The sequence below is a fragment of the Hyaena hyaena genome, unplaced genomic scaffold (genome assembly GCF_003009895.1).
Source record: "Hyaena hyaena isolate Hyena2069 unplaced genomic scaffold, ASM300989v1 scaffold_567, whole genome shotgun sequence".
NCBI lineage: Eukaryota > Metazoa > Chordata > Mammalia > Carnivora > Hyaenidae > Hyaena > Hyaena hyaena.
Window position 1 is genome coordinate 1,059,560 of NW_024081200.1, and position 27,017 is coordinate 1,086,576.

General features: G+C 37.6%; 1 protein-coding gene across 2 annotated transcripts in view; it reads right to left on the bottom strand.

Moving 5' to 3' along the window:
• PRKD1 (protein kinase D1) overlaps positions 1-27,017 on the bottom strand; it is a 143,865-nt gene that overhangs the window by 79,255 nt on the left and 37,593 nt on the right. For both annotated transcript variants that reach the window (XM_039256379.1, XM_039256378.1), the window contains exons 2-3: positions 3,020-3,151; positions 1,549-1,709 (exon numbers count right to left, since the gene is read on the bottom strand). In XM_039256379.1, coding sequence (XP_039112310.1) covers positions 1,549-1,709; positions 3,020-3,151 — 293 coding nt within the window. The remainder of the gene's footprint in view (positions 1-1,548; positions 1,710-3,019; positions 3,152-27,017) is intronic.

The window sequence follows — 27,017 nt, forward strand, 5'->3', positions numbered from 1 at the left end:
CAATTATTTTACAATTTCGTTTCTTAAACTTACTTGTAAGTGTTCTATAAATAGTACGAGTCTCGGTGACTATCTTAAAAGCAAGAGTAACTGCTAGAACTTGAAAAGTCACTACTTATAAAAATTCAAACTAAATCAAGGAATTTCAGAATTGAGAGGCTGACATGATAGTTATTTGAAAAAGTAAATAGCTTCTGATTGGAGCACCTTTCTTTCTTTTTTTTCTTATGTTTATTTTTGAGAGAGAGAGAGAGAAAAAAAAGTGTGAGTATGGAAGGGGCAAAGAGAGAGGGGTACAAAGGATCTGAAGCGGGCTCTGCACTGACAGCAGAGAGCCCGACATGGGGCTTGAACCCACAAAGTGTGAGATCACGAGCTCAGCCAAAGTCAGATGCATAACTAACTGAGCCACCCAGGTGCCCCCATTTAAGTACCTTTCAATGAGAATATCACTAGTTCCAACTAATGCAACATTATGCAATAATATAAAATGACACACATACATTCTGACATTACCAAACATAATATATTCTTCTAGTTAGTGGTAGGATTAAGTACTTGCCTTCCCCCAAGAGACTCACTTCATGAAAGACTGAAAACACAACAAACTCTCAATTTTCAGTCAGTCAGTCTTGGAAAATAGAGTATGTCATTTTTCTACTTACCAAAATGAGCATGCATTTGAATTATATGTCTGGTTTATGCTGTAACAAAACTGAAGTGATAAAGATAACAATAAAATTTTTTCCAAACAAAGGAACAAATGTTTTTTTTCCAAAAAACATTTAACCTTAATGTTTTAATAATTTTAAAGTTTTTGCAATTGATTTTTTTCAATAGCTAGTTTACTAAAAAGTCTTTAGGGGGAGGGAGAAAATATTGGAAATTTAAAGCCTCACATTGTTAGTCTATTTTCTTATTTTAAATAATTCACATAATTACCACAATTTTTACTTGGTTTTGAATGTTTGGAAAATTTAAATTTCTTAAAGAATATTTAAGTCCTATCCATAAGATAAGTATTTTAGAGCTAATGCAAATATTGAAAGCATTCAAGCGTTATTGTTCTCATAGCATCTGTCAATCAGTGTCACCCTGACAATACCTCGGAATGTATGCCAGTATTGCCAAGAAATTAAAGATTTTGATATTTTCATAAGAGCAAATTTAAAATTTTCTCCTAGATTAGCTATGTCACAAAGTACTCTAATAATCTTCAGAGAACATCTTTTATATCTGGTTTCCAAATTTTAACCAAGTGTGTTTTGTAACATTCACACATTACTTTGTGCTGCTCTGGCCCTATGACCATGATGAAACCTACATATTTTCTAATTGCCCTGAGCTCACAGATAAAAAGCAAACTCAAAGCTGTTGGATATCTGATGAAGCACTGACCAATCTACAGCACCAACCCTGAGGAAACATAGTCAATAACACCCTGGCTGCGTCCTCCCTTCCGGGGTGCTGTCTTGGATTGACACTGTTATCACATTGTCCCACAGATCTCTCATGCAAGCAGATAAATGGATAAACAGGAAGCTGTACCAGGAGGGGCTCATCAGGGGCACTGGTGGAGAGCTCAGCAGATGCGGTGCGGATGGTGCTGAGCCCAGTGAGGGAAACGTTAGAGAGCCTTCTCCTCCTCACGCCACTGCAATTGTTGGGGATTTTAAATGCACATCTCTTATGGTAATTCAGTCCGCATCCTGGTAGGAGAAAGAAAAAATGATTTTTGTTCAACCATAAATTAAAAGCTCTTCTAGTATTAAATTATGCATTTTTAAAAATAGTACTATTTCCATTTTTCTTGAGGGTATTTGGAAATTCAAATTTTCTTTTGAGCTTTTTCTGATTTCTTTTCAGAAACTGTAAATAAGGTGGGTTTTGAATTCTGATTCTAATGGATGAGCTCAGCAACTACTCTGATTATCTTTTTTTTTATAATGCTCCTGGATATAATGGACTTGGGCTTTAAGGGACCAGATAAAAACCCAAAAGACCCAAAGATATCACCCGAGGCATTTTTAGCTGCCACAAGTTCTAATGTGATTGGACAAATAAGGGAAAGTTAATCACAGTGCATCACAACTTTCGAACTTGATGTGAATCCTGGTTCTATAATTTTTTTTGTTTACATGACCTTGCACACCTCAGTTTGGCTATCTATAAAACAGGGATAATAACTACCTTGTAGAGTTGTTAAGAAAATATGTAAAAATACTTGACATGCTGGCTTCCACATGGTAGATAATTAGAAAAGCGCAATTTTTTGCTTGACATTTCCACTATTTCTGGTTCCCCGTGGGTAACATAGGAGGACAGAAAATTTCCATAAAGCTACACTTTAGGCAGTTTCTTCTAAATCACTATCACCTGTCTTCTCACAGATAGAAATTCAAAAACTGTAGTTGGCTTATTTCTAGGCTGCATCATAAATGCTTGGTTATAATGGCCAAAGTTCAAACAGCTCTATCCCATGTCACTCAAAGAGAACACTGTACGAATGGAACATTTTTAAGATTATATAATGGTGTTCTAGCCACTTGAGTTTAAAGATTTCTTTTCATGGTAAAGTTCATCTTATGGTAAAACTATGATATTGGTGTAGAATCATGGGTATAAGTTCCAGGCCACCACTCTATAGCTGAATGACCTTGCATGCTTTGAATAACCTCCTAAATTTCCACTCATTTCAACAAACATTTATCAAATGCCCACGAATCAAAATTGCGACTTAAGAAGCAATTATTATTTTTAGTTTGTTGCCAAAATAACCAACATAAAAGAAACATATCCACATAGTACAGGGAAAACCATATGAGAATCAGGTTTCCCAGATCAGAGCAAATAGGCTGAAGACAGGAAATGTAAAGAAATGAACAGAACAAAATCCATGCACACACACACCCTCGCCCCCTACATCACTGGAAGATGTTATTGTAAAGGGCACAATATAAGCAGGTAACTTATGTGTTCTAGCATGGAATCGACTTGGTTAGGGAAGGAAAGACCTTACCTTCACATTTAAGGCCTTGGCGGACCAACCCCCACAGCATTTCTCCACAGTGATCACAGAAAGCGGGAGCTCTGTACGAATGAACAAAAAGAGCGTGGGGACGAATCTGAAAGTCTTCAAAGGTGGCGGAAGCTGTAAAAATAGTAACATTGGAAAATAAGTAGAATGGATACTCTGATCTGTAGATAATTAGTATACAGGTTAATTAATTTTTTCAACGTTTGTTTATTTGTGAGAGAGAGTGAGAGAGAGACAGAGTGTGAGCAGGGGAAAGGCAGAGAGAGAGAGGGAAACAGAACCTGAGGCAGGCTCCAGGGTCCCAGCTCTGAGCTGCCAGCACAGAGCCCCACTCACAGCCAAAACCAAGTCTGATGTTTAAGGGACTGCGCCACCCAGGCACACTCAGGATAATTAATATGCAAATATGGATTGAACTCTTTGTGCAAAGTCAGTAAAGATAAGATGCAACACTGTTTGGCTTTAGTGTTGAGATGCCATTCTCACCCACAGCTTTACAACTGGTGGCAACACCCTCTCTCCTCTTCCCACTAGTGAAAGTTTCAGGGCATTTTGAGAATAGGCAAAATGTGGAAGGAAGCATGAATGAGAGGATAGTTCAATCAGATTTACAAATACTTGCTCTTACTTAAAAAGGTTTTACTTTTTCTTCTCCAGAAAGAAAACCAGAAATATTAATTGGGGAAAAAAAAACACAAAAACTTGATGGATTGAACTTAGACAGATCAGAAGATGGTATACTTGAATATGACCCTGAAGGGGAATGTCAGAAGGGTGGTGCCCCACTGGAAGACAGGTAAGAAATCTGAGCAGCCTCTTTGGGGAGACAGAGCTGTTTGACCTCGTAAGGTAACATAACCAAGCATTTATAACTAGGCGGCCTCTTCTCCAATAAGTCAGAGGGATTTAATACACATGCTGGTGAATTCCAGTCCACTTTTTGAGAAATGCATGTTAGCATATCACACTCATGATGCAGGGTACGTTTTGTTTTCATATATTGTTACTGAGTCAGTATAATACTCCTGCAGAGTACTGAAATTCATTATTTTTTTAAATTATATTTTTCCAAATAACATTGCTCATCGTGTTACAAAAGTTTATTCTTTTTGTTGTTGTTCATATCAAGAACTAGAATGATACAGAGAACTCAAAGTAAAAGACCACTCACTTTCCCTATATTCTAATGGGTAGAGGGTATATCTTTTGAGACTCATTGGCATACATAGCCTAATGTCAAGCCTACCCAGTACAGTCCAGAAAGCGCCATCCTGGGAGGGAGAAGAGCTAAACCCAGCTTTGCCACTACTCAAGTGACACTTCACCTAATCATCATGAGCCTGTTTCTCATACATAAAAAGAGAAGATCTGTCTGACAGTAACTTCTCCAAGCCCTAAACGTTTACACTTCCATTAATGTTAGGACTGTGTACGCATGATTTCAGAAGGTTATATTCAAAGAGAATTTGGGGGAAAACTTAGGCCTTACATGTATTGTTCTATTCTGTCTTTCTCTTCCTTCTGATTATCTTCTTGCCTTACTTTTTCAACACACGTTTGTTAAGCACCTTTGATGTTGTCAATAGTACAACTGGGTATAAGATCTTATGGTGAGTGAGACAGCTTTACAGAGCCTACCATACTAGCAAGAAAGAAGGTAAAAACAAATGAACAAACCCACAATAAGTATAAAACAACTTCTAAGGTTCAGAGAAACTACAAAATGTGACCTAAGATATGAAATAGAACTAAAACCACAACCCATAGGTGTTCTGGCCCCCAATTCATGTCCTTTGCACCAGACCAGTGTTACATCTTATCTTCCTTAACTCTTCCCCAAGTGTTATATCCAATAGCCCCATCACGTGGGGAATAAATAATTGCAGTTATCCTATTGCGGCCTTGGGGAACAGGCTATGAGCTAACAAATCACTCACTGAGTGTGCTTAGAAGTGCTTAAAAGTTACCGCAAGTGTGTAAGGTGTGATAGAGGGCATACTAAAAATGTAGGCCATTCATCTTTGCTATGTAGTTGTCCAAAATTAGGAGGATGCTTTGAGCGTATCACATCACTCAGGGCAGGTGATAATAGAATATGAAGGAAAGTGAATCCCTTCCATCAGAAAGAATATTGCTGACGGTTCACAGGACATACAATTGGACCATAATAAGAAAGAAAATTTTAATGAGTTGGTTTTTGAGCCTTGAATAAAAACACCTTATTACAAATTAATGTGCTTTATTGTTGAAAATCACCTGTCATCATTTTATTAAAATTTTTGCTTTTACTCAGTTGGAAAGATAATTAAAATAACAAAAATAATTAAGACATATTGCTTTCTTAGTATATATTGGATACTATGCTAAGAGATTAAGTATGTGAAGAAGAAACTGACCAAAGAACCTCAAACGACCATGCACCAACACTGCCTACATGAAGTTCTGAATAATAATCTTTATAAAAAGGATTTCAACTGAAATAAGTTTGAGAAATTGCATGTTATGTTTCTCACTTCAAGAGTCACAGTATTATGGTCGATGCTTATCAGTAAAGGAATATGATTTGGGTACCAATCAGCTACTTTTGTGGTCTGGTCAAAATATGTCTAATTTGGGAATGTGAAATTCTCTTTAAAACTGAGTTCTCTTACAAGTGGACAAAATTTGCTTTTAAAATATCAAAGAAAATACTTTGTGCCAATCATTAACTCCTTGTTCCTGCCCCACACACACCAAAAGTCACCCCTCAGGACCAAACATCTATGACAATACTATAATACCAATTAGGTAATAATTACTGTAGTTTTCAAAATAAGAAACATTAGTATTTGAAAATACTTACACTAAGGTGCACTTAGATATTTTTGAATTAAGCAGAAAAAAATGTAAATAATTAAGCTGACCATACTCCTTCTCCACTCACCAACCCCCCATTTATGTCAGGTACTTTTTTTTTTTTTTTTTTTTTAGGTTTTGAAGGGTATTAACATTCATAAGCAGTTAGCATCCTTGACTTATGTTTAAATGCCATTTTCTAAAGTTCAATTTTAATATTCTCCTGTTAATTTTAGAATAATTAAATACATTTTTAAAATAAAACTACCAAGTGTGGGAAGGTTTTCCATCCATTTGAAATCAAAGCACAACATCCATTCATTATGAATTTACCTGTTCTGCACCCTGGGGGAAATCAGCATTAGCTGAGTGTATGCATGCCATCTCGCCTAATCACAAAATTGCACTTCAGAGATAATCACTTAGTACAGGAAAACAAAGTGAATGCTGTAATTCCATTTCACTTAAGTTTTGGAATCAAAATGGACAGATAAGAGAAGGAATATTAAAGTATCTAGAGATTCCAAGAGAGGAACAATGTGCTATCTGTCAGTTTGTCATAATCAATCAATCGACCTAAATTAAAAGCATGTGACAGGGCTACAAACTCAGCACAATGGGCCCCTTATACTGGTATTTGTGTCTCTTTGATTTGCTCTATTCAAAGTCTATTGTTAGGCTCCAGTGTGCAAGAGAGGAGAAAATGACATGCTTTCCTTAGTCACTGAGCATTTGAAACAGGTAATTGAGCCAAAAACTCTAAAATAATCAGTAGTTCTCTTAAGGTTCATTATGAATTGTTGCACAAAATGGAATAAACTGTTTGGTTAGCAGCACAGAAGAAAGGAGGCTTCTGAAGCAAAATAAATAATCTCTGGAGGTCAAAATTATTTGCATAATAAAATAAAATAATGTCAGCTCCTCTAAGATTTCCAGTAATTTTTTTATTTGTAACTTTGGCAATTTGGGAGAAGTATTAACTCTTTCCAGCACTGACAATTTGGGACAGATATAATAAGAGAAAAAGGTTAACACGATGCAAGTATTATCTCAATTTTTCATAAGCAATCTATGACATAGGTATTATTTTTATCCCCACTTTACAAATGAGAATACTAAGTCTCAGTGAATTAAGGAGCTGTCCTAGGTAACAGAGAATAGACAGTCTTCACACCCTGAACAGTATGAATTCTCTAAGCCATTCTGAATCAAATGATTATATTTCTCTGCCCATTAGAACACTATGGATTATAATCTGAATCTTTATGAATCGCTAGAAAAAATTTTTTAAATTGGAAATAAATATAATACACTATCCTTGTATCATGCATCTTTATCTCAGAGATGCAAAAGATACTAGGGGAAAAAAAGAGTCCATGAAATTAACATGTAGAATGAAATTAATTCAGATTGTGATCAAATATCTTTTTAAAAGCTTTCTGCATGAACTTCATTTTGAAATCCTTCTGCCTCCAAACAAACTGGAGTTAGTAAAAATAATGGGTTTGTAAATTGTTACAAAAATCAAAGGTAATGCCTCACTAACAGCCAACTGGAATTTTGTGTCCATACAATAACTAGTGTTGCCACATTCAATTGAGAAGTCTGGCCAAGAGCAAAACATTATGAAGTTTTTTAAAGCACTTAAGATTTGTTGTAGATAAATTTGCTTTTTCCTTAACCTCTAGAATATTGAAAATAGCTTCTGCATACCATTCCCAGATAAATACACATACTCATCAGCTTTAGGTAATCAGTGGATAAGAAACCATATCTACTTGAACATCCTATCATGCATCCAGGTACACATATACATATACCTAAATCATCCTCTGTTCCCTGAGAGCTTCCATTACTGGAATGATTACTCTTCACATTATCAGTTTATTGCATTTATGAATATCTCAAATTAAAAGAAAGATTTTATTTACACTGAGACCCAACACTTCTCTGTAACTTATATGTGGTCCATGTCTTTCGTAAATTAGTTCACGGTGGCCAAGCAGTCTTATCTTCAAACATTGAGTTGACTGATGCTGGTTTTACTAATATATCTACAACCTACTAGGTAATGTAGTGTATGTTTGAAATAGAGGAATGACAAGGTTGTTGTTCAGGGTTCAAAGTCAAATGAGGATGACAGACCTATAACTAATCATAATAGAAAATGCAGGGAGGAAACACTAAAGAAAGTGTGACTGGAAGCCTGGGTCTCTCAGAGAAACCTTCATCATTGATAGATACTGAATAGAGAATCTTGAAGAATGAAGTGTGCTACATCTAGAAAAATAGAGAATAGGATTAAGAAAGAACATTTTTATATAGTCCAATTTTACTTAATTATAGCCAATTTTAGGATTATCTACATATTTCTTTATAATTATCATTACGGTGGGTTCTTGATATATTTCATCTTTGGTGCACTGTTAGGACAGTTAGCAGAGTGACTCTGAACTTCCCATGTGCCATGTACCTGAAGGATGACAACACATCATCTCTATGCTATTGTGGCCCAGACATTTGACAGTGCTTGCAAAACTAAGCTTGTATATGTCTATACTACCTCTGTACCTTCATACACTCATATCTAGCCCCTGAGGCTGGTGATTTATTTCTGGTTCTTCATTTGTCCCAGGCTCTCGAAGCCATGGATTTTTTAAATGTTTATTTATTTATTTGGAGAGGGAGAGCACAACCTGGGGAGGGTCAGAGAGAGAGGGAGAGAGAGAATCCCAAGCAGCCTCTGCACTGTCAGCACAGAGCCTGACATGGGGCTCAAATCCATGAAGCAAACTGTGAGATCATGACCTGACCTAAAATCAAGAACTGGACCCTTAACCCACTGAGACATCCAGGTGCCCGGCTCCAAGTTATGTTTGTACCAGCTTCTCCCTTTGAAGAAACGACATGAGAATTTCTATTTTAGACTCGTATCTGACCAGAAAAACATTAGTGAGGTGCAATGATGAGAACTTGGGAGGCTATGAATATTCCAGAGGTTATAGCAGCCAAGAGAAAGAAACCCATACAATGTTTAGATATGTTGATTATGAATTTAGTTCATAAAGTTCTGGGAAGATATTTTATAGATCTGCAGCCAGAAGTCCTTAAAAAATGGCTCCAAAAGGAATGATCTCTCAAGCCAATTGAAAGCATAATAACAAGTGACTGTAATTAGGAAGAAAAACAGGGGGTTAGCTACCGAAACTGGTGTAATGCTCAGGGAACTCTCTGATAAGCTCATACTGAGAAAGAAAATGCATCAGTTACAGCAGGAGTGGCAGAATCCAGTGAAGGTGAACGTGGCTCAGAGCCACCCCAAAAAGACTCAGAGACAAAAAAGCTGAAGCTTTGAAGAAGTCTGAAACACAACAAAAGACCTTTTAGTTGTGTTACATGTGGAATGAACGAAGCAAAGATAGTCCTGAACCATGAAAAAATAAAAAAGCTAATCTATTGAGTTGCAATGTTTTCACATCTGTCCTAGGAGAAGGGGACTGACTGTTTTCAAACAACAACAAAAAATTAGAAGAACAAATATATTTGAGAAGAAAATAGAGTGGATGAACCAAGATTACCTAAGGGCTTTAGATGAATTATTTTAAAGAGACCCAAATAATTTATACATGAGGGCTTGAAATTCACTTTTAACATTTAAAGGTTTATTTTTTTATTTTGAGAGAGAGAGCATGAGAAGGGGAGGGGCAGAGAGAGAGAGAGAAGGAAAGAGAGGCTCTCAAGCAGGTTCTGTGCTGTCAGAGTGGAGCCTGGTGCAGGGTTAGAACTCATGAACTGAGAGATCATGACCTGCACCGAAATCAAGAGATGGAGGCTTAACCAACTGAGCCACCCAGGCGTCCCCCACTTTTAATCTTAAGAAAACATCTACCACAATATTCTATTAATATTCTAAAAGAATATTATTGGGCTTAATGAAATTATTCTAAAGGCCTTCTCTAAAAAATAAGAACATATTCTGATAAGAATGGGAAAGTTTAAAAGGAGAATAGTGAAGAACTTCAGCCTTAATTGATATCAAAATATTCTGTAACACTATGATATTTAAAAATGTGCTGGCCGTGCACAAGACAAGAGAGAAATTTAAAAAGACAGATACCTATAGAACAGTAATCCATTCTGTGTATGAATTTAAAATATGATAGAGGAAATATCATAAATCAATACAGCAAGAAAACATTTACATTTAACAAATTATTAGCAATTAACTAACTACGGGGAAAACACAATTTAGGAGCTTTAGGAATTAAGAAAAGAGCAAATTTCCTATGTTATATATGTGTGTGTGTACATATATATGAATATGTATGAATATTACACATAGGCATGTGTAATATTATGTTATATATATTATTCCTGGTGAGTAAAAAGTTAAACATCAATCCAAGAAAACAGAAATGAATGCTCATCAAGCCTATAAAAGAAAAATGACTTTAGAAAGTAAGAGGAGCTCATAAATCTTAACAGTGATGGAAGAAACTGAATGGGAAAGTTCATCAGCATGATCATGTAAGCAGGCACTACTGGGTGACTTGCCAAATGGGTCATAAGAAGAGTTTTTTTTAAGCATAGTCACAATAGGTTTATTTATAATAACTGTATAACGCTAGGTCACAGAAAGTCAATTATGCCAATACTTTCGGGTACTTAGAATATAATTACTAACACTTGAGGAGAGACCCCATCTACTGTTAGACACCTGACATGCAGGTGACAAGGCCTATGTTCTATTATAAAAATTAGGAAACTTTGCATGTATTTATTCTTCCTCAGAAAGAAATTCTTCTTCTTCTCTCTCCCTTTTTTTCCCTCCTCTGTTTAACCTGAATCAAGCGGCAGGACCACAGGAGTATTTGATGGCAGGGTTAACACCCTGCTCAGGAAACAGGAGCCAGGAGAGTTATAATGTCTGTGTGACCCCCCCCCACTTTGTTTCCCCTCCCAGGCAAGTCTGTGGCTGTTGCAGAACATCTGCTTTAGAAGGAACAACGCCTCCTTCCTAGAAGGAAGAAAAAGATACAAAGTAGTACCCCATGTAATTAAGGCTAGCTATAGGGCTGAGTTACTTTATTCCATCTATCTCTATACTGAGAAGTCTATCCTCAACATTAAGTAAGCTACATACCTAGTGATGAGCTTGAAATCACAACCCTATGATCAACAATCACATGTTCTGCTAATTGGGAGACCCAGGCACCCCCGAACAGACTTTTTGCTGGAAATACTACTGAGAATACGTATTCTCCCTGTCTTTCACACAAACCTTGGATCTGCTTAGCATGTGGCTACCCCTAGGTAGCTAACTGTTTATCCCCAAATTCAGCTCTGAGAAGCCTTTGGAGCTATGATTGCCCCCACCTGATGTAAACTGCCCTATTCTCTGTTCTCATAGGCTCCTGGGAACACTTGTATTATAGAATGTATCACTCTGTACTGCAACTCTTTAATCTGTTCACATCTGACATAACAGATTGCTGGGGATAGAGATGAAATCTTCTCTCAGTTTATATGCACATAGCAGGTGATGGTTGAATCATATAACACAAAGCCTTCAAAACTTACAGACTTGTCTGCAGTTCTAAGGATCTGTATTTTAAGTCCCAGCAATCTGCAAATACAGTATTTTTTAAAAATTTATTTCTGAGAGAGTGAAAGAGACAGTGTGATCAGGGGAGGGTCAGAGAGAGAGAGGGAGACACAGAATCCAAAACAGTCTCCAGGTTCTGAGCCTGCTGTCAGCACAGAGCCCGACATGGGGCCGAACCCACAAACCATGAGATCATGACCTGAGCTGAAGTCAGACAGACGCTTAACCAACTGAGCCACCCAGGTGCCCCTGCAATATAGTATTTGAAGTTCAAAATCAAAGCCTGTCAAAACCATAATTTGGATCATGTTTTAAAAAGTGCTGAAAAGCATTGCTAGTTTGCATTACTCTAAAGTCAGTAAGGTGTAGGTAGTGATGAAAATCATGGACACTGTGTCAGAACAGACCTTGCTACTACTAATCTTGGTCATAGCCAATAAGTGACCTTGAGTGAGTCACAGTTCACCTCTCTGAACCTCACTGTCCCTGTCTATTAAACTGGCTTAGTAAAGCTCACCTGACTGGGCTGTGAGGAAGACACAAAGTAATTAGCACAGTCCCAGTGGTAGTTATCCACCAAAATGTCTTAATATAGTTTAGATGAACAGTATAGGCTTTGTTTGATGAAATAATTGAATACTATTATTAGTAGTATTATTAATATTATTTATAATTCTTATTATTGTCATCTTCAATATTAATAGAAGGCAATACTGCTTTTAAATCTATTATTAATGCACAGCACTTAAAAAAACCTAAGGGCTTTAAAATCTATTACTGTTTGTGCCCTCTACTACCTTATAAAGAATGTGTTTCCACTCCAGAGGAAATTGCTTTTCTATCCACCGCTCTGGTTAACACTAATTAAATGGAGCTAAGCCCATAGGACTGTGTCTAGTTCTTTCTCTAAAATGAATCAATTAACAGTTGGGAATTGCCGTGGGGACAGAAGGGTCACCATAGCCTGATGTGACTGAATGACAAATGCCACAGCTGGAAAGAGATTAGAGAGCATCTCAGGTCAAGAAAGAACATAAATGGTTGCCCCATGTGTCCAACATAGAGGAAAAAGAAAATTAAGTAAAAATGTCATGGAGTCAAACTCTAACTAATGAGTGCAGGCTCTGCAGGCACCCTGAATGAGGGAAAGAAAGGTCAAGTCTGTTTCTTAGAAAGCTCTGGGCGTACAGGAAACGTTATACCTTTAAAAGGATAATGACCTCATTTACACGAGGAACACCCGCATATAAATCGTCCTTTAGACTACTTACTAAAGGTTGGCTGACAAGGCTAGGTAGGTGCTATCTGAAATGCTCTGAGAAGCAGCAAAGGGTGTCACTGATGTCAAGTACATGTGCACACAGAGACACCGGGCCTAGGTCCTATAAGCTTTGCTTTAAGTCTCACTGTTCCTTTCATAAAAACAGATGCTTACTTTTGATTCATAAACAAAAACACCTGTGAGATCTGCTGGGTATTCCCACTATAGGAGAAGCGAGAGCTGAGTGAGGACTGAATGGAATCCAGGGCTCACTGCAGGCAGGAGTCATTCTGGGTGCTCCTCGGGGCACCAAGAGAAGGGGACATGCTGCTGACGGACGCTCCGGGTTCTTTTTGAAGAAATCAGGCTGACTGATTCATTGGTCTACTCTGGCTCATCAGAATAAGAGCTTTATTCATTGAAAATCTGAGTTTATGCTTTTTAGTTAGCTGTACTGAGGTACAACTTACAGTAAGTAAAATCCACCCTTTTCTGTGTACCATTTTGACAAACATGTAATTGTGTAACTAACACCATAACCAAGATATGCACCAATTTTATCAACTCCTCCCAAATTTCCCTGTGCCCCTGTGTAGACAATCCCCTCCTCATCCCCAATCCCTGGCAACCACTGATTTATTTTCTGCCCTTTTTCCACGATGTCATATAAATGTAGCCTTTTGAGTATAGCTTCAGCCAAAGTGATGCATTTGAAATTCATGCATGTTGTGTGTGCATCTACAGTTCACTCCTTTTTATTGCTGAGTCGTATTCCATTAGTTTGGTTAATAACCTACCCTTTGCTTACCAATTCCCCAGCTGAATCCTTTCAAAGGCCATCAGTTTATCTATTTACCAGGGCAGGAGGGTCATATTGAGATTGAGGGCGGTTGGTAGCCAGGGTCCAGAGGCTTGGTTCCAGTGGGGAGGAAGGGGTGGAAAGGAATGTTTATTTGTGCTCTGTAGAGAACATCCATAACATGGGGACTTCACTGTTATAAATGATTTCTTTTTTACAACACTGGACAGCATGTGACTTTGAGAGGAGATAAAGTGGCCTCTCTGTACTTTATTTCCCGCATCTTTTGAAATGGGTATAACTACAAACTCAACTAATAGTTTCACAATCATTCCAATGAGAAAACATTTAAAAATAACAGTGCTATATTTGGCACTACACTGTGGTAGAACACAAACTATGGTAAAATACAGTACACATTTTCTCAAATATATATGCATATGTAGATTTATAATAATCTTACATTTTTTACCACTAGCAAAAATCTTACATTTTTATACCACTAGCAATAATAAACTCAAAATAGATCATAGATTTAAATATAAAACCTAAACCATAAAACTTCTATAAGACAACCTTAAAGAAAATGGTTATGACCTTGGTCCAAGCAAAGATTTCTTAGATACAACACCAAAAACTTAATTTTTGAAAACTGATAGACTTTATCAAAATTAAAAACTTCCAATATTCAAAAGATCTATTGAGAAAATGAAGAGAAAAGCTACAGTCAGGGAGAAAATATTTGCCAAGTACATTTCTGATAAAGGATTCATATCCAGAATATATTAAAACTCTCAGAATATATTAAAAACTCTCAACAATATTAAGAACCCAAAAAATAACAAGAGAGCCAAAGGTTTGAAAGACAGTTGATCAGAAAAGCTCTGTAGATGTTAAATAAACATATGAAACCTAGTTCAGTGTGGGAACAAGATAGATTTAGTGAGCTTTGGTACACTAGTTTGGGACCATTATCTCCATGTATGATATTCTTTCAGTCACAAAATCATTCTTGTTCTAAATATTTAATTTATAAACTAACAATTTGGGGATATAACTCAGATACAGGTCTATCTATATTTATTTTTGGATCTTATATCACATTCCATCTTTGTAAATGAAATCACACTTTGATCCTACTTAAGAAAATATTTTGGTAGATCAACTCATCATTACCAAACAAGTTTTAGAAAACACCATAAGTAACTGCAGATTATGATTTTTAATCTAAAATTAACTATGTTTGGACAAGCTTTAATTAATTTTCTGTAACAACTTCCATGTTTTGATTACAAAAACGCTCTGCATGTGTATAGTAAGTGAATTATTATTGCAACTTTGTTCATTTCATCATTCAATATACATTTTATTCTCATATGGTACTATTATAGTCTTATCTGATTTTTATCATTTACTTCAATTCCATTTTCTCTCGTTTTAAATTGCAAATCCCAATGTCATTATTATTTAAAGCAACAAAGGGTTAATTTTATCAGCATATAAATGCTAAACAAGCTATCTAGTGATTTCAGGATAACAGAGGACAAATAACATAGGAAAAAAAATGTTTAAAAGAACACAGGTGTAAATTATTATCTAAATTTGATGTTTCCTATTATGGTTTGTTTATGTAGTAATATTTTTCAGCATCAAGAAGGAAGGGAACAAAGCAGAGTTCAAATTATACATGCAATTCTTAAAATGTGGATAGTAGCTCCATTCCTACTCTAGAGGAATAGTCACCTGTGATTGAATAGTATTCCATGTGATGGCAGAGTTCACTTTGTGCTGGGCATGTATATAACACGGGGGCAGAAATAACTGTGCTGTTCAGTACAGTGCAAGGGATTAGGAATGGAACTCTGCAGCAGGACTGCCTGGTCTGAAAGCCAGCTTCACCACTTGTGAGGGGTCTGAGCTTGGTCATGATTCCTGATGCTGCGAGTCTTGATGACCACATCTGTAAAATCAGAGTGGTAACTATAACAGTAATTCAGATTTTGAATGTGGACAAATTAGGCTAAAACTCATAGACACTTTCAAGAGGGAAGTTCTGGAGAGTATTTTAGATCATCCTGAATGCAGATATACATATGGATTTTCCAAGTCATCATACCCACTGCAAATAACTATCAGTGTGACTGTTTTCTCCAATATTTATACCTCATTTCTTTTTGTAGTGTTATTCCATTTGCTAAGAACTTCCAGAACAATGCTGAATACTAATAAGGATAGCTCTTTTCTTGTTTAATTAGACCTTAGTGAGATCATGACATGCACATTCTTGTGAAAAATAGTATTATTGGGGCGCATGGGTGGCTCAGTATGTTAAGCATTCGACTTAACAGACTCAGGTTATGATCTTGTAGTTTGTGAGTTTGAACCCCGCTTTGAGGTCTGGGCTGACAGCTCAGAGCCTGGAGCTTGCTTCAGATTCTATGTCTCCCTCTCTCTCTGCCCCTCCCCCACTCACACTCTGTCTCTCTCAAATATTTTTTTTTTTTAAATTTTATTTATTTCTGAGAGAGAGAGAGAGAGAGACAGGGTGAACAGGGGAGGGTCAGAGAGAGAGGGAGACACAGAATCCGAAGCAGGCTCCAGGCTCTGAGCTAGCTATCAGCACAGAGCCCGACGCAGGGCTCGAACCCACGAACCGTGAGATCATGACCTGAGCTGAAGTCGGACGCTTAACCGACTGAGCCACCCAGGCGCCCCTCTCTCAAATATTTTTTAAAAATTTTTAAAAAAATGATGTTATTGATTTAAGTTAACTATTTCTATTGCTTCAAAATAATAATAAAATTCATGACAGGTTATAAAAATTGACTTGCAAATAATGTCAAATCAAATTTTTATTCCTAGAATAACCTACTTGGTTATTTTGTATTATTCTCCTGTATTCTTATGAATTCTATTTTTCTCAATACTTTATTTAGGACTTTTGTACCTAGAAAGCAAAAATATTTCATCAGTTGCATGTGGGTTCAGATTTCAGACATTCCCAGGTTTTAAGTACAATTTTACAACTAAGTAACTGTGTGATTCCTGCAAGTATTCTATACCTCTGAAAAAGGCTTATCATAGTGCCTAGTGAATGGTGTTTCAAAACATTAACCATTCCAATAGCAGGCACAGTCTACAATTTCCTTTTGGTCTTAGTCTATAGGGGTTGCTCTAACAAAATATTATAGACTGGATGGCTTACAAACACCAGTTTTAGAAGCTGGGAAGTCCAAGATCAAGGAAATTGCAGATTCAGTGTCTGGTGAGAGATTGCATCCTGTTTCACAGATGGATGTCTTTTCCTGTCACTAACAGTACAGGGCAGATGGGGCAAAAGAGCTCTCTGGGGTGTCTTTTATAAGGGCACTACCCCATTCATGAGGATCTACCTTCATGACCTAATCACCTCTAATACCATCAATTTGGGGGGTAGGATTTCAACATGCAGTTCAAGGACATAAACATTCAATCCATTGCAATTTTCTTTTCTTATTTATACTATCTTTATCAGGTTTCAGTATTAAAGTTTTGGGTAAATAATTTTTTATGGATTTGGGTAAATAATTAAACAAGATTGTCAAGTTTTATGTGTTCTGAAATAGTTTGTGCTTAAAAATTTCACCAAAATTGACACACAACGTTCTTTTTTTGAGTGGGCGGAGAGAAAGTTGGGGAGTTGGAGTATCTTATACAAATTTCAATTTTTTTTTCCTATCAAAAAGTATGTGTGTGTGAGTACATGTACCAGAGAGTATAGAGGACATTCTAGGGGCACCTGGGTGGCTCAGTCGGTTAAGTATCCGGCTTCAGCTCAGGTCATGATCTCATGGTTCCTGAGTTTGAGCCCTGCATCAGGCTCTGTGCTCACAGCTCAGAGGCTGGAGCCTGCTTTGGATTCTGTTCCCCGCCTCTCTCTGCTCCTCCCCCACTCACACTCTATCTCTCTCTCTCAAAAATAGTAAAAAAAAAATTTTAAAAAGAGGACATTCCAATGGATTATTACAATCCACATCATATGATAGTGAATATAACTATTAAAATGTAATTCAGTGTTTAATTGATTCCAATTGCATTTCTGATGAAAATAGTGGATTTTAACAAAAATGTGCAGATTTAAATTAATAAATTGTGAATATCTGAATCACAACACAATTAGCATACATTTAACATGATAGTCCTTACCTTGAATCATAAAATATTATTTGAAATGATAATAAGTAAGCATTAAAATAAACATTAAAAACAGAGAATGTTTTGTACATTAACTTCCAGCTTTAGATAAGATAAAAACTTTGGCCATTAGAAAATGCTGCATGTTAATGGAAGGCCATATGGCAGGAAAGAGTGCAATCATTTTCCTGGATTCCTTTTAGTAAGCTTCCTAAATGAAAATGATAAAGGAAAAAAAAGCACAAAACTCACAAACCAAGCCATGTGCCATATTTATCTAAAAAGCTGATGAAAATATACCCTAAAAGTGGAAGATATTAAAAAGAAAAGTGGAGGGGAGCCTGGGTGGCTCAGTCAGTTAAGAGTCCAACTTCAGCCCAGGTCGTGATCTCACAGTCTATGGGTTCTAGCTCCGTGTCAGGCTCTGTGCTGACAGCCCTGAGCCTGGAGCCTGCTTTGGATTCTGTGTCTCCCTGTCTCTCTGTCCCTACCCTGTTTGTGCTCTGTCTCTATCTCTCAAAAGTAAATAAATGTTAAAAAGTTTTTTAATTAAAAAAATAATATAAAAAGAAAAGTGGAAAAATAAACCTTTGAAATGGAAGAAAACTGATTTGATAATAAGCGGAAAATAGATTAAACGTGTACCATGTGGCAATTTTAGCCCATCTTCCTAAAGTGTGCTATAAACATAATATTAGCAGAAGTGATTCTGAGCAAAGTTTCCAAAAGGTGATTTTGCCTGTAGGATTATTACATGTGGTAGAGCTTTGAAGTCTTTTCAAAGGCCATTGTTCTTGGCACTCAGAGACTGGATCTGGCCTTCAACATTTCTTGGCTCACTCCACATTTACAGTAACACTCTCTGGATTATCTCTACACTCGACATGATTAAACCAAACAAATACAGCCTCCTCCAACATATTTAAAAGAAAGTAGCAAAAGATTCACAGTCAGTCCTCTAGGATTTTATATTCCAGCTGAGGAAAGATGGCAAATACACTAAAAAGCAAACAAAAGAGGTCAAATAGACTATAACAAGTATGTAACCAAACATGGACTTGGAGATTGTAAAGGTCAGGAAGAGTACCAGGCAAGGAGAAGGGAGACTGCCTAGAAAGATATGCTGTAAGAGATGAAGAAGAGTATAAACTTTGGATTGAGGAAGAAACAGAATTTCTCAGCTAGAAACACAATGAGAATAAGGTTCTGAAGAGGAAATAAATGTGGGAAGTTTGGGATACTGAAGGAATGGGCATAAGTGAATGAGGTCGATATAGTCAACAAGTGGGAAAGACTGGATAGTTTATCTGGGATTACCTGGTGGCCAACCTTGGTATTTCAAGTTGAAGCTCTAGAATGCAGGAAGACATTATTTACACTTTTTTTTTCAATGACTGGAATTTATTTTAGTTAAAAGTACCACATATACAAAAGAATGTATGTAACATATGAGAAGGTTAAAGAATTATGATAAATAGTCATTGTATTTTCCATCCAATTAAAGAAAATTACCATTATCTTAGAAACTGCATTGCGATCCCCTCCCCAGCTAGACAGATTATGTAGAAAAGTATTTTGGTGAGATTTGCTGACAAATGTTTAGAACATATAAAAGGAAAACACAGAAAGTACAGAAACACTTTAGGAAGCAACAAGAATCCTGGCAGCCTTGAGCCAGGAAAGAAGCAGTGGCAATACAGAAGGGACAACATAGAGGATGTCGTTACAGAAGAATCGAAGGCAAATATGATTCCACATGTTACTTTTGTGCTTGCTTATTTTTGTTGCTGTTTTAATTTCCCTTGTTTTTGTATCGATGAAACAAAATACTGGTACCACTAATTTTTTTCTTAAATACTTTATTGTCAAGTTGGTTTACATATATCACCCAGTGCTCAGCCCAAGAAGTGCCCTCCTCCATGCCCATCGTGCCCCTTCCCCTCTCCCCCATCTCTGGTACCACTAATTAAAAAAAGAAAGAAAGGAAGGTTTGAAGGGAAAGCCCATGTTTTAGACCTATAGTTGAGAGAATGAGACGTTAAAGTGTAAAACTACATCAGTATAGTGGAGACAACATGAACCTTTGAGAAGAAGTAGAGCAAAGAGATAAGAGTTGAGGCTTGACGGCTAAGAAAGAACCAGGAGGAGGGATTGTTAGAAGTGGAAACACAGGGCAGGGGGACCCAGAAGCACTCAGTGTCACAGTTAAGGGATGAAGAAAGCCTTTGGAGAGGGTGAATTGTGTGGCCTGAGAAAACACCTCCATACTTTTTAACGTCAAGTCAGTTAGATACCTTTGCAAGAGGGAGCAAATGGGCAGACAGTAGCCTGCTGGAATCTGAGAAAGAAAAAGAGAAAAGAGAGGAAAGCAGCTGTGTACGTACTTCTCTCATTTAGAAAGCCAAAGGAATCTCTTGTATTGAAGTTTCTCTTGTCCAAAGCAGTTGGCATTGTAAGCTGGGAGAAGTTGGCAGTGATGGTTTTAGGTTACTGAATCAGGAGTAAGAATTCCTTGGATTATAGCCATATAATGATAATTCTGCTGAGGCAACCCATAACTAGCTCTCTAGCATCCCAGCCTCTTTATGCCTTAAGAAGGAGAAACAGGGGCACCCGGGTGGCTCAGTCAGTTGAACATTTGACTTCAGCTCAGGTTAAGATCTCATGGTTCCTGAGTGCGAACCCTGTGTCAGGCTCTGTGCTGACAGCTCAGGGCCTGGAGCCTGCTTCATATTCTGTGTCTTCCTCTCTCTCTGCCCCTTCCTCACTTGTTCTTTCTCTCTCAAAAATAAGTAAACATTATAAAAAAAGAGAAAGAAACAAAAACAAATGCATGTTTCCTATTAATGCCCAAGCAGCTGGGCTTTCAAAACCTTCCCTGTGCCTCCATCTCACAAACTGCCTATATCTACTGCAGAAATTCTTGGCTGTGGCTGTGCAAAGCTCTACTCTCGACCTCTAAAGAATAACTGTTCTGATTTCAAGTATAGTTATGAATTCTTTAAAACTCTCATGAGTGAACAAGATTAAGAATCACTCCCTAAGAGCGAACTCATTGATTTTAAGCCAATCAATAAAAAAGGACTTGGAACCTAGCATCAGTTTATTATTTTTAAAGTTATTAAGGGCCATATTTAAAGAAAGATGTTGGGGCTCCTGGATGACTCAACTGATTCAGCATTTGACTCTTGATTTTGGCTCAGGTCATGATCCCAGGGACATGGGATCGAGCCTCGCGTTGGGTTCTACACTGAGCATGAAGCCTACTTAAGATTCCCTATCTCTTCCTGTCTCTCTCCCTCTCATTGCCTCCTCCCCTGCTTGCATGCTGTCTCTCTAAAAAAAAAAAAATGTAATCATCATCCATAATTTGCTAAATAGGGAAATAAAACATCATTATGTATAACAATTTTAAGAACATCAAAGGACATATCAGAGCTGGACTGTAGGATGATAGTCAAAAATGTATGGCCTATGCTATGCTTCAAAGCATTGAAGCGAATATGCCAGTGTAACATAAACCTAGGAAAATCATAAACCAATGAAAAAGAGTCTAAATGAAGTAATATTTTTCAATCTTCCAAACAGTCTTTACCACTATCAGTGTTTGTCTGCAGGTTCAGTAACTCTGGTCTCCATAGGCAATGCTGTGGAATATGTCCCATAAGAACAGGGAGTTATGGGGCAAAACATGGGCCATATATGTGCCGTCCCTTGCCTGGCATCTCTATCTCAATTAGCTACTAGGATAACCAAGGGAGAGAAGCTATGTGGTTCCCCATCTGAGCATTCTAACATATACATGTAAGTAGTGTTTTGCTCTTGGCCACTATGGCATGAAATATTGCCCAAGACAGCAGAGAGTCATAGTCTCAAGGCTATGGTACTGTCCTACTAAAAACACCACTTATGGAGAGCTGATGGCCCATCCTGGGCCTGGGTGAAACCGATTCTAAACAGCAAGAAGCAGGCTTACATCTCACTGAGTCTTTGTTTTGGATAAGAAGCATTTAATTTTAATCCACTATGCTCACTTGGTATCTACTTCTTGCCTATTCCTTCTTTAAAATTCTCAAGCTCTGAATTCAGCTTGCCCTGGGGACATCCATTTCTGAAGAAGCAGACCACCAGATGAGGGAATCAAGGTGACCGTTGATGGAATCAAGGACAACCACATTACCTGGTCCATTCTCAAGGGAAAGTTACACTGTAATTAACTGGTCAGATTGCAAGACACTGTGTAGGCAGCCCTATAAGTGGGTGGAACACTCAGAGGAATAAAGCTGGCTCAGGGTAAGGAAAAGTATGGTCTCTTTTGTTCAGTCTTCCTTGTAGTCTAAGAGGTGGGAGGTGAGGCTACCTTTCATTCTATTTTCTCTAACTGGCTAGGGAAATCCACAGCTGAAGCAACTGCACTCATCAACTTGACCTATATGTGGAGCTAGAATATCCACTATAGTAGAATAAATATGACAGTTCTAAGTCAGGGCCAAGAGCATATGCTCTGGAGCCGAAGTCCTATGCCCAAGCCTTTATGGCCTCCTTCCCTCTCTTCTATTTTTCATATAATTGACTGTGAGTGAGTATGTATGTGTGTGTACCCACTAGATAACATTGTATTAAAGCTCATCAAAGACCTGCCCTGTGTATTTAATCCAAAAGTCTAAATACAAATCTCATGAAAGTTTTATCAACAATACACACCAAAGTTTTGGAAAAAAAGTTAAATTCTTGCTAATTAAAATGTGACTCATGGATCTGAAGCATCACTATCCAGGAGCCTCTTAGAAATGTAACCTCAGTGGGGCACCTGGGTGGCTCAGTCGGTTAAGCTTCTGTTCAGCTCAGGTCATGGTCTCATGGTTTGTGGGTTCGAGCCCCACATCGGGTTCTATGCAGACAGCTAAGAGCCTGGAGCCTGTTTCAGATCCTGTGTCTCCCTCTCTCTCTGCCCCTCCCCCACTCATGTGTTGTCTCTCTCTGTCTCAAAAATAAACTATAAAAAATTTTAAAAAAGAAATGTAACCTCAGACAACCACACTTCATGCTGTCAGTCCTTATCCTGCCAGACCCACTGAATCAGAATCTACATTTTAACAAGATACCCAGGATATTCAAATGCACATAATGAGATCTGGGACTTTTGAGCTGATGAGGTTGTGGACTTTGAGTTGATTCTATAATGACTTTGGGTCATCTTGGGATGTAGTCAATGTATTTTGGATATGAGTTGGACATGAATCTTTTCAGGTAAGAGGGAAGACTGTGATAGGCAGAATAAGTACCGCCTCTCCCCACAAAGATATCTACATATAAAGCCCCCAAACCTGTAAATATGTTATGACAAAGATAAATTAAGGTAGCAGATGGAATTAAGGCTGTTAATCAGCTGACTTTAGATAGGGAGATTGTTTTGGATTATCTGAGTTAGCACAATATAATCACAATTGTCCTTAAATGTGGAGAAAGAAGCAGAGGAGTCAAAGGCAGAGTGATGCAAAATGAAGAGGATTCACTTGGTCATTGCTGACTTTGAAGATGGTGGGCCAAGGGCGAGGAGTGGGGGCAGCCTCTAAAAACTAGAAAAGGCGAGGAAACATGTTCCTTTAGGCCACTGAGACTCATTTGGACTTCTGACCTCCAGAACTATAAGATAAATTTGTGCTGTTTTAGGCCAATAAATCTATAGTAATTTGTTAAAGCATCAAAAGAAAACTAATACAGAGAAACACTGCTTCAGCTTTGCTCTGTAGAGTTCCATACCAGTATTTTGGGATAAATTTCCTGCTGCAAAGAAAGTATTACTTCTTGTTTGCCTGCCCCTTTTTCATATTTTATATTCTCTTGCTTTATATTTTATAAAGGGAGGCTAATGCATTAAAAAAAAAAGCTCCTCAAACTTTATTTAGCTACTGCCTCCAATTTTTGCTCACAGTAAAACTTCAAAGTTTTCTTATGTACTTTCAAGTCTGCTCCCTGACCCTTTGTCTTTTCACGATAATGAGAATATGTGACAAATTAAAAAGCTTAAGAATAAAAAGGAAAAAGAGAAGAGAAACTAGTGTCCTGGCATATTCATTCTGCTTCTGAGTAATCACAAGTTAATTATATTTATATGTGTCCATAACAAAGAAGAGTAATATTTTCACACTGGGTGAAGGGAAAGGTGTGTAAGTTGCCTGTTACAGAGTGTCCACATGGGACCAACCTTGCCTCCCTCATGTCACCAGTCAATGTGTATTTGCAAAGTCATTGTGACAGGCATTATTCTCCATTGTGTTCTTAGTAATAGGAACCAAGCAGAGACTTTTATCATGTTGAAATTATCAGGTGGGCACATAGACATGTCAAGTAATTACACACTTGAATATGTTTAAATTAAGTAAGGAAAAATATTATCTTTGAGAAATGTGTCTCTTTTGCCATAGCTATATTGTTCTGTCCTTTGTGTAAAACCAGAACCTGCCCTCATGGATCACGGTTTCGATTTTGTGCTTTTTATTCAAGTATGCAACATGGCACAATTTGTATTCAAGAATTCACATGCTTAATGGTGAAATGCTTTGAGAAGGATCAGTACAAGCCAAAAACACTAAGAGAACGCTGAGAAAATGAGCAGTTAGGTTTTAGAAATTACTGAGTATAGATGTAATTCTCAATTATACTACCAATGACATTTGCCATAGCAAAAAATCTACACTGAATCTAAATATAATGAACAAATCGAAAGTGAAAACTAGCAAAATGGCCATAGATCACTGTATATAATTTGATATCCACTGAATCATAAAGTGTACGTGTCTGTGCATGTGAGGATTCATGTAATTAAGGGATTAGGTAGGCAATTTGGTTGTGGTTCTCTATGACACCAGTTCACACAGAAATGCAAATGTCATATCTGGGATTATCAACAAGGTTTGGTAATTATTATGTACTGATTTATCTAGTATCAATTAAAATGAGGATACTGAAGTTTGCACACTGGGAGGAAAGAAGATACAAATTAGGAGAATTTCTGTTAACCTCTATCTTAAGGGCTTTTACTAGACCACCCTTATGACTCAAAGGGTACATTGGGTTCAAGGTCATGTTTAAATAATTTTACTTTCCCTTGTAAGTTTCAAGTATTTTGTAAAATTAGCTCCAATCCTTCATGTAATTAGTTGTTCAGTTGGGATGAATTATGGAATACCTACAAAGATGACATACAGAAGTGTGCCAAGGAAAAGCCAAAAGGCGAATCAGGGCTTGTGAGGAAAAGTGTGGATGCTTGCTTAGGGAAACGGTATTCAGCAGATAGTGAAATGGAAAGTACTGGGGGCATGAGGGCAGAGGGGGTGCCAGATTATGGTCAGGTTTTTGGAAGATTAACATGTAGAATGGTCTATGGAGAGAATGGACGGCATAGGGTCAAGGAAACTAGTTAGAAAGAGCTACAGGGGTTCTGAATAGTAAAAACAAAGGAGAAAAAAACAAAGGCAAGTTATGAACTTGACAATGGATGCAATGAGAAGTTATTGAGAAATCAGTCAACTGAGCTCTTTCAACTGATTGGAAACCAGATGCTACCATCAATGATAACAGATCATCAGCAGGAAGTATGAGTTGAGCTGGAGGAACAGCGAGTTCTGTTCCGGATTTAATGAGCAAAAAGTGTCAGTAGGATAGTAACTGGAGATGTCCAGCAAATGGTTAGAAATGTGCTTCAGGAGAGACAGAGGCTAGGAGACAGACTGTGATTAAAGAAGGTAGCCACCCCAAAGGCAATTCTTAAACAACACAGGAGTGAAACAGTCACCAACAGAACAGGCAAAGAGGCCTAGTGGAGGTCTGTGGAGAGTGGGAAGAGCTATAGTCAGAGAGGAGGCAGGAGTTCAATAGAAGGTAAGAGAGAAGTGATGTCCAAATAGGGGTTTTAAATCAGTACCACATGCTGAAGAGATGACTATGAAGCAGAATATGGAATGGGAAATAGTAATAACTAATATTTATTATGCATGTGGCATATATCATGCACTATGGTAAACACTTTATATGCATGATCTCACTTATTCCTGACCCCAAAACACCACTAGGTAGGTGCTACTGTCATCGTCAATTAACAGATGATAAAATTTAGACTTTTAGAATTTAAGGAACTTGTCCAAGGACATAATGCTAGTTGGGATTATCAGAGCACGGATGCACCCAGGGCAACTGAACCCCAATGACCATTTTCTCACAGTTAACAAATTCCCTGTGCCTACATGTACCATTGCTATGGGATTTCTTTAATTGAACTGTCCCTCACACTTCTTAAAACCAGCCCTTAGAGCCCAATTCAAGGACCAGCGTTTCCAGAAAGTCTTCCTGGACTCTTCAAATATTCTCTTTATAATACTAACAGAATTTGCTCTTCAGTGCATACAAGACCATTTAGTTTTATGTGCTGTCCTGTATTATACCCCAATAATTTAAGTGCATTGTTCTCTCCTCAACTAAGTTGTTGGAAAAGGCCAATGAGGACTCATTCAACACCTTTTGCATTCTGTACCCCACAAAGAGCTTATCAGTGAGAGGTGTGGTGTACCCAGTGAGGAAATATTTGTTATAAATTAATGCATGTCTCCAGCCTCTAAGAGAAATTAGAACTGGGTGAGGGTTACATGAGCAGAAATGTTCTCAGTTAACAGGATGGTTCTAAGAAAGCAGAACATTTCCAGCCTGTGCAGGCTTGAATGGATGATGACTTGGAAGGAAAGACCCTGCTCACTGGGTGGGGCTAATAAGAACTGTTCTGAGCTAAAAGTTCTGTAAATACATTTGGCTTCTCATGTGAAGTCACATGAGAAGTTATCACAACCCTGAGACTGTTAACAAATTAAGGAATACAATTTTTCCAGTGGACTAACAGATTTAGCTTATGTTAGAAGGAATGATTTCTGAATTGTGAAAGAATTCCCTCCCCCACCCCCCTTTTCAGGGAGTATTCTACAAAAAGTGACTCTCAAACAAAGCTTTCCCCTTATGGAGTCCTTTAGAGTAAGATTTAGACAAACCTCCAAGGGAAGCCCTCAAACTTCTTGGCTCATCACCATCCAGTAGCATTTCTCAGGCCACAGGCCCAATATGACTGCAGAAGCTTGACCGCCCTTGGGATTAGGGACACCTGATTTGTATCCAGAACATAACCTGATGATTACTAGAAAGTATGTCTTTGCCCTGCTTTGAGTGCCTGTTTTCAGCTTGTTTAAATATGCTCCACAGTGTTAGTCTAAATATATTTGAGAAAGTCAATGCCAAACTGAATGTATTTAAAACCACCGCT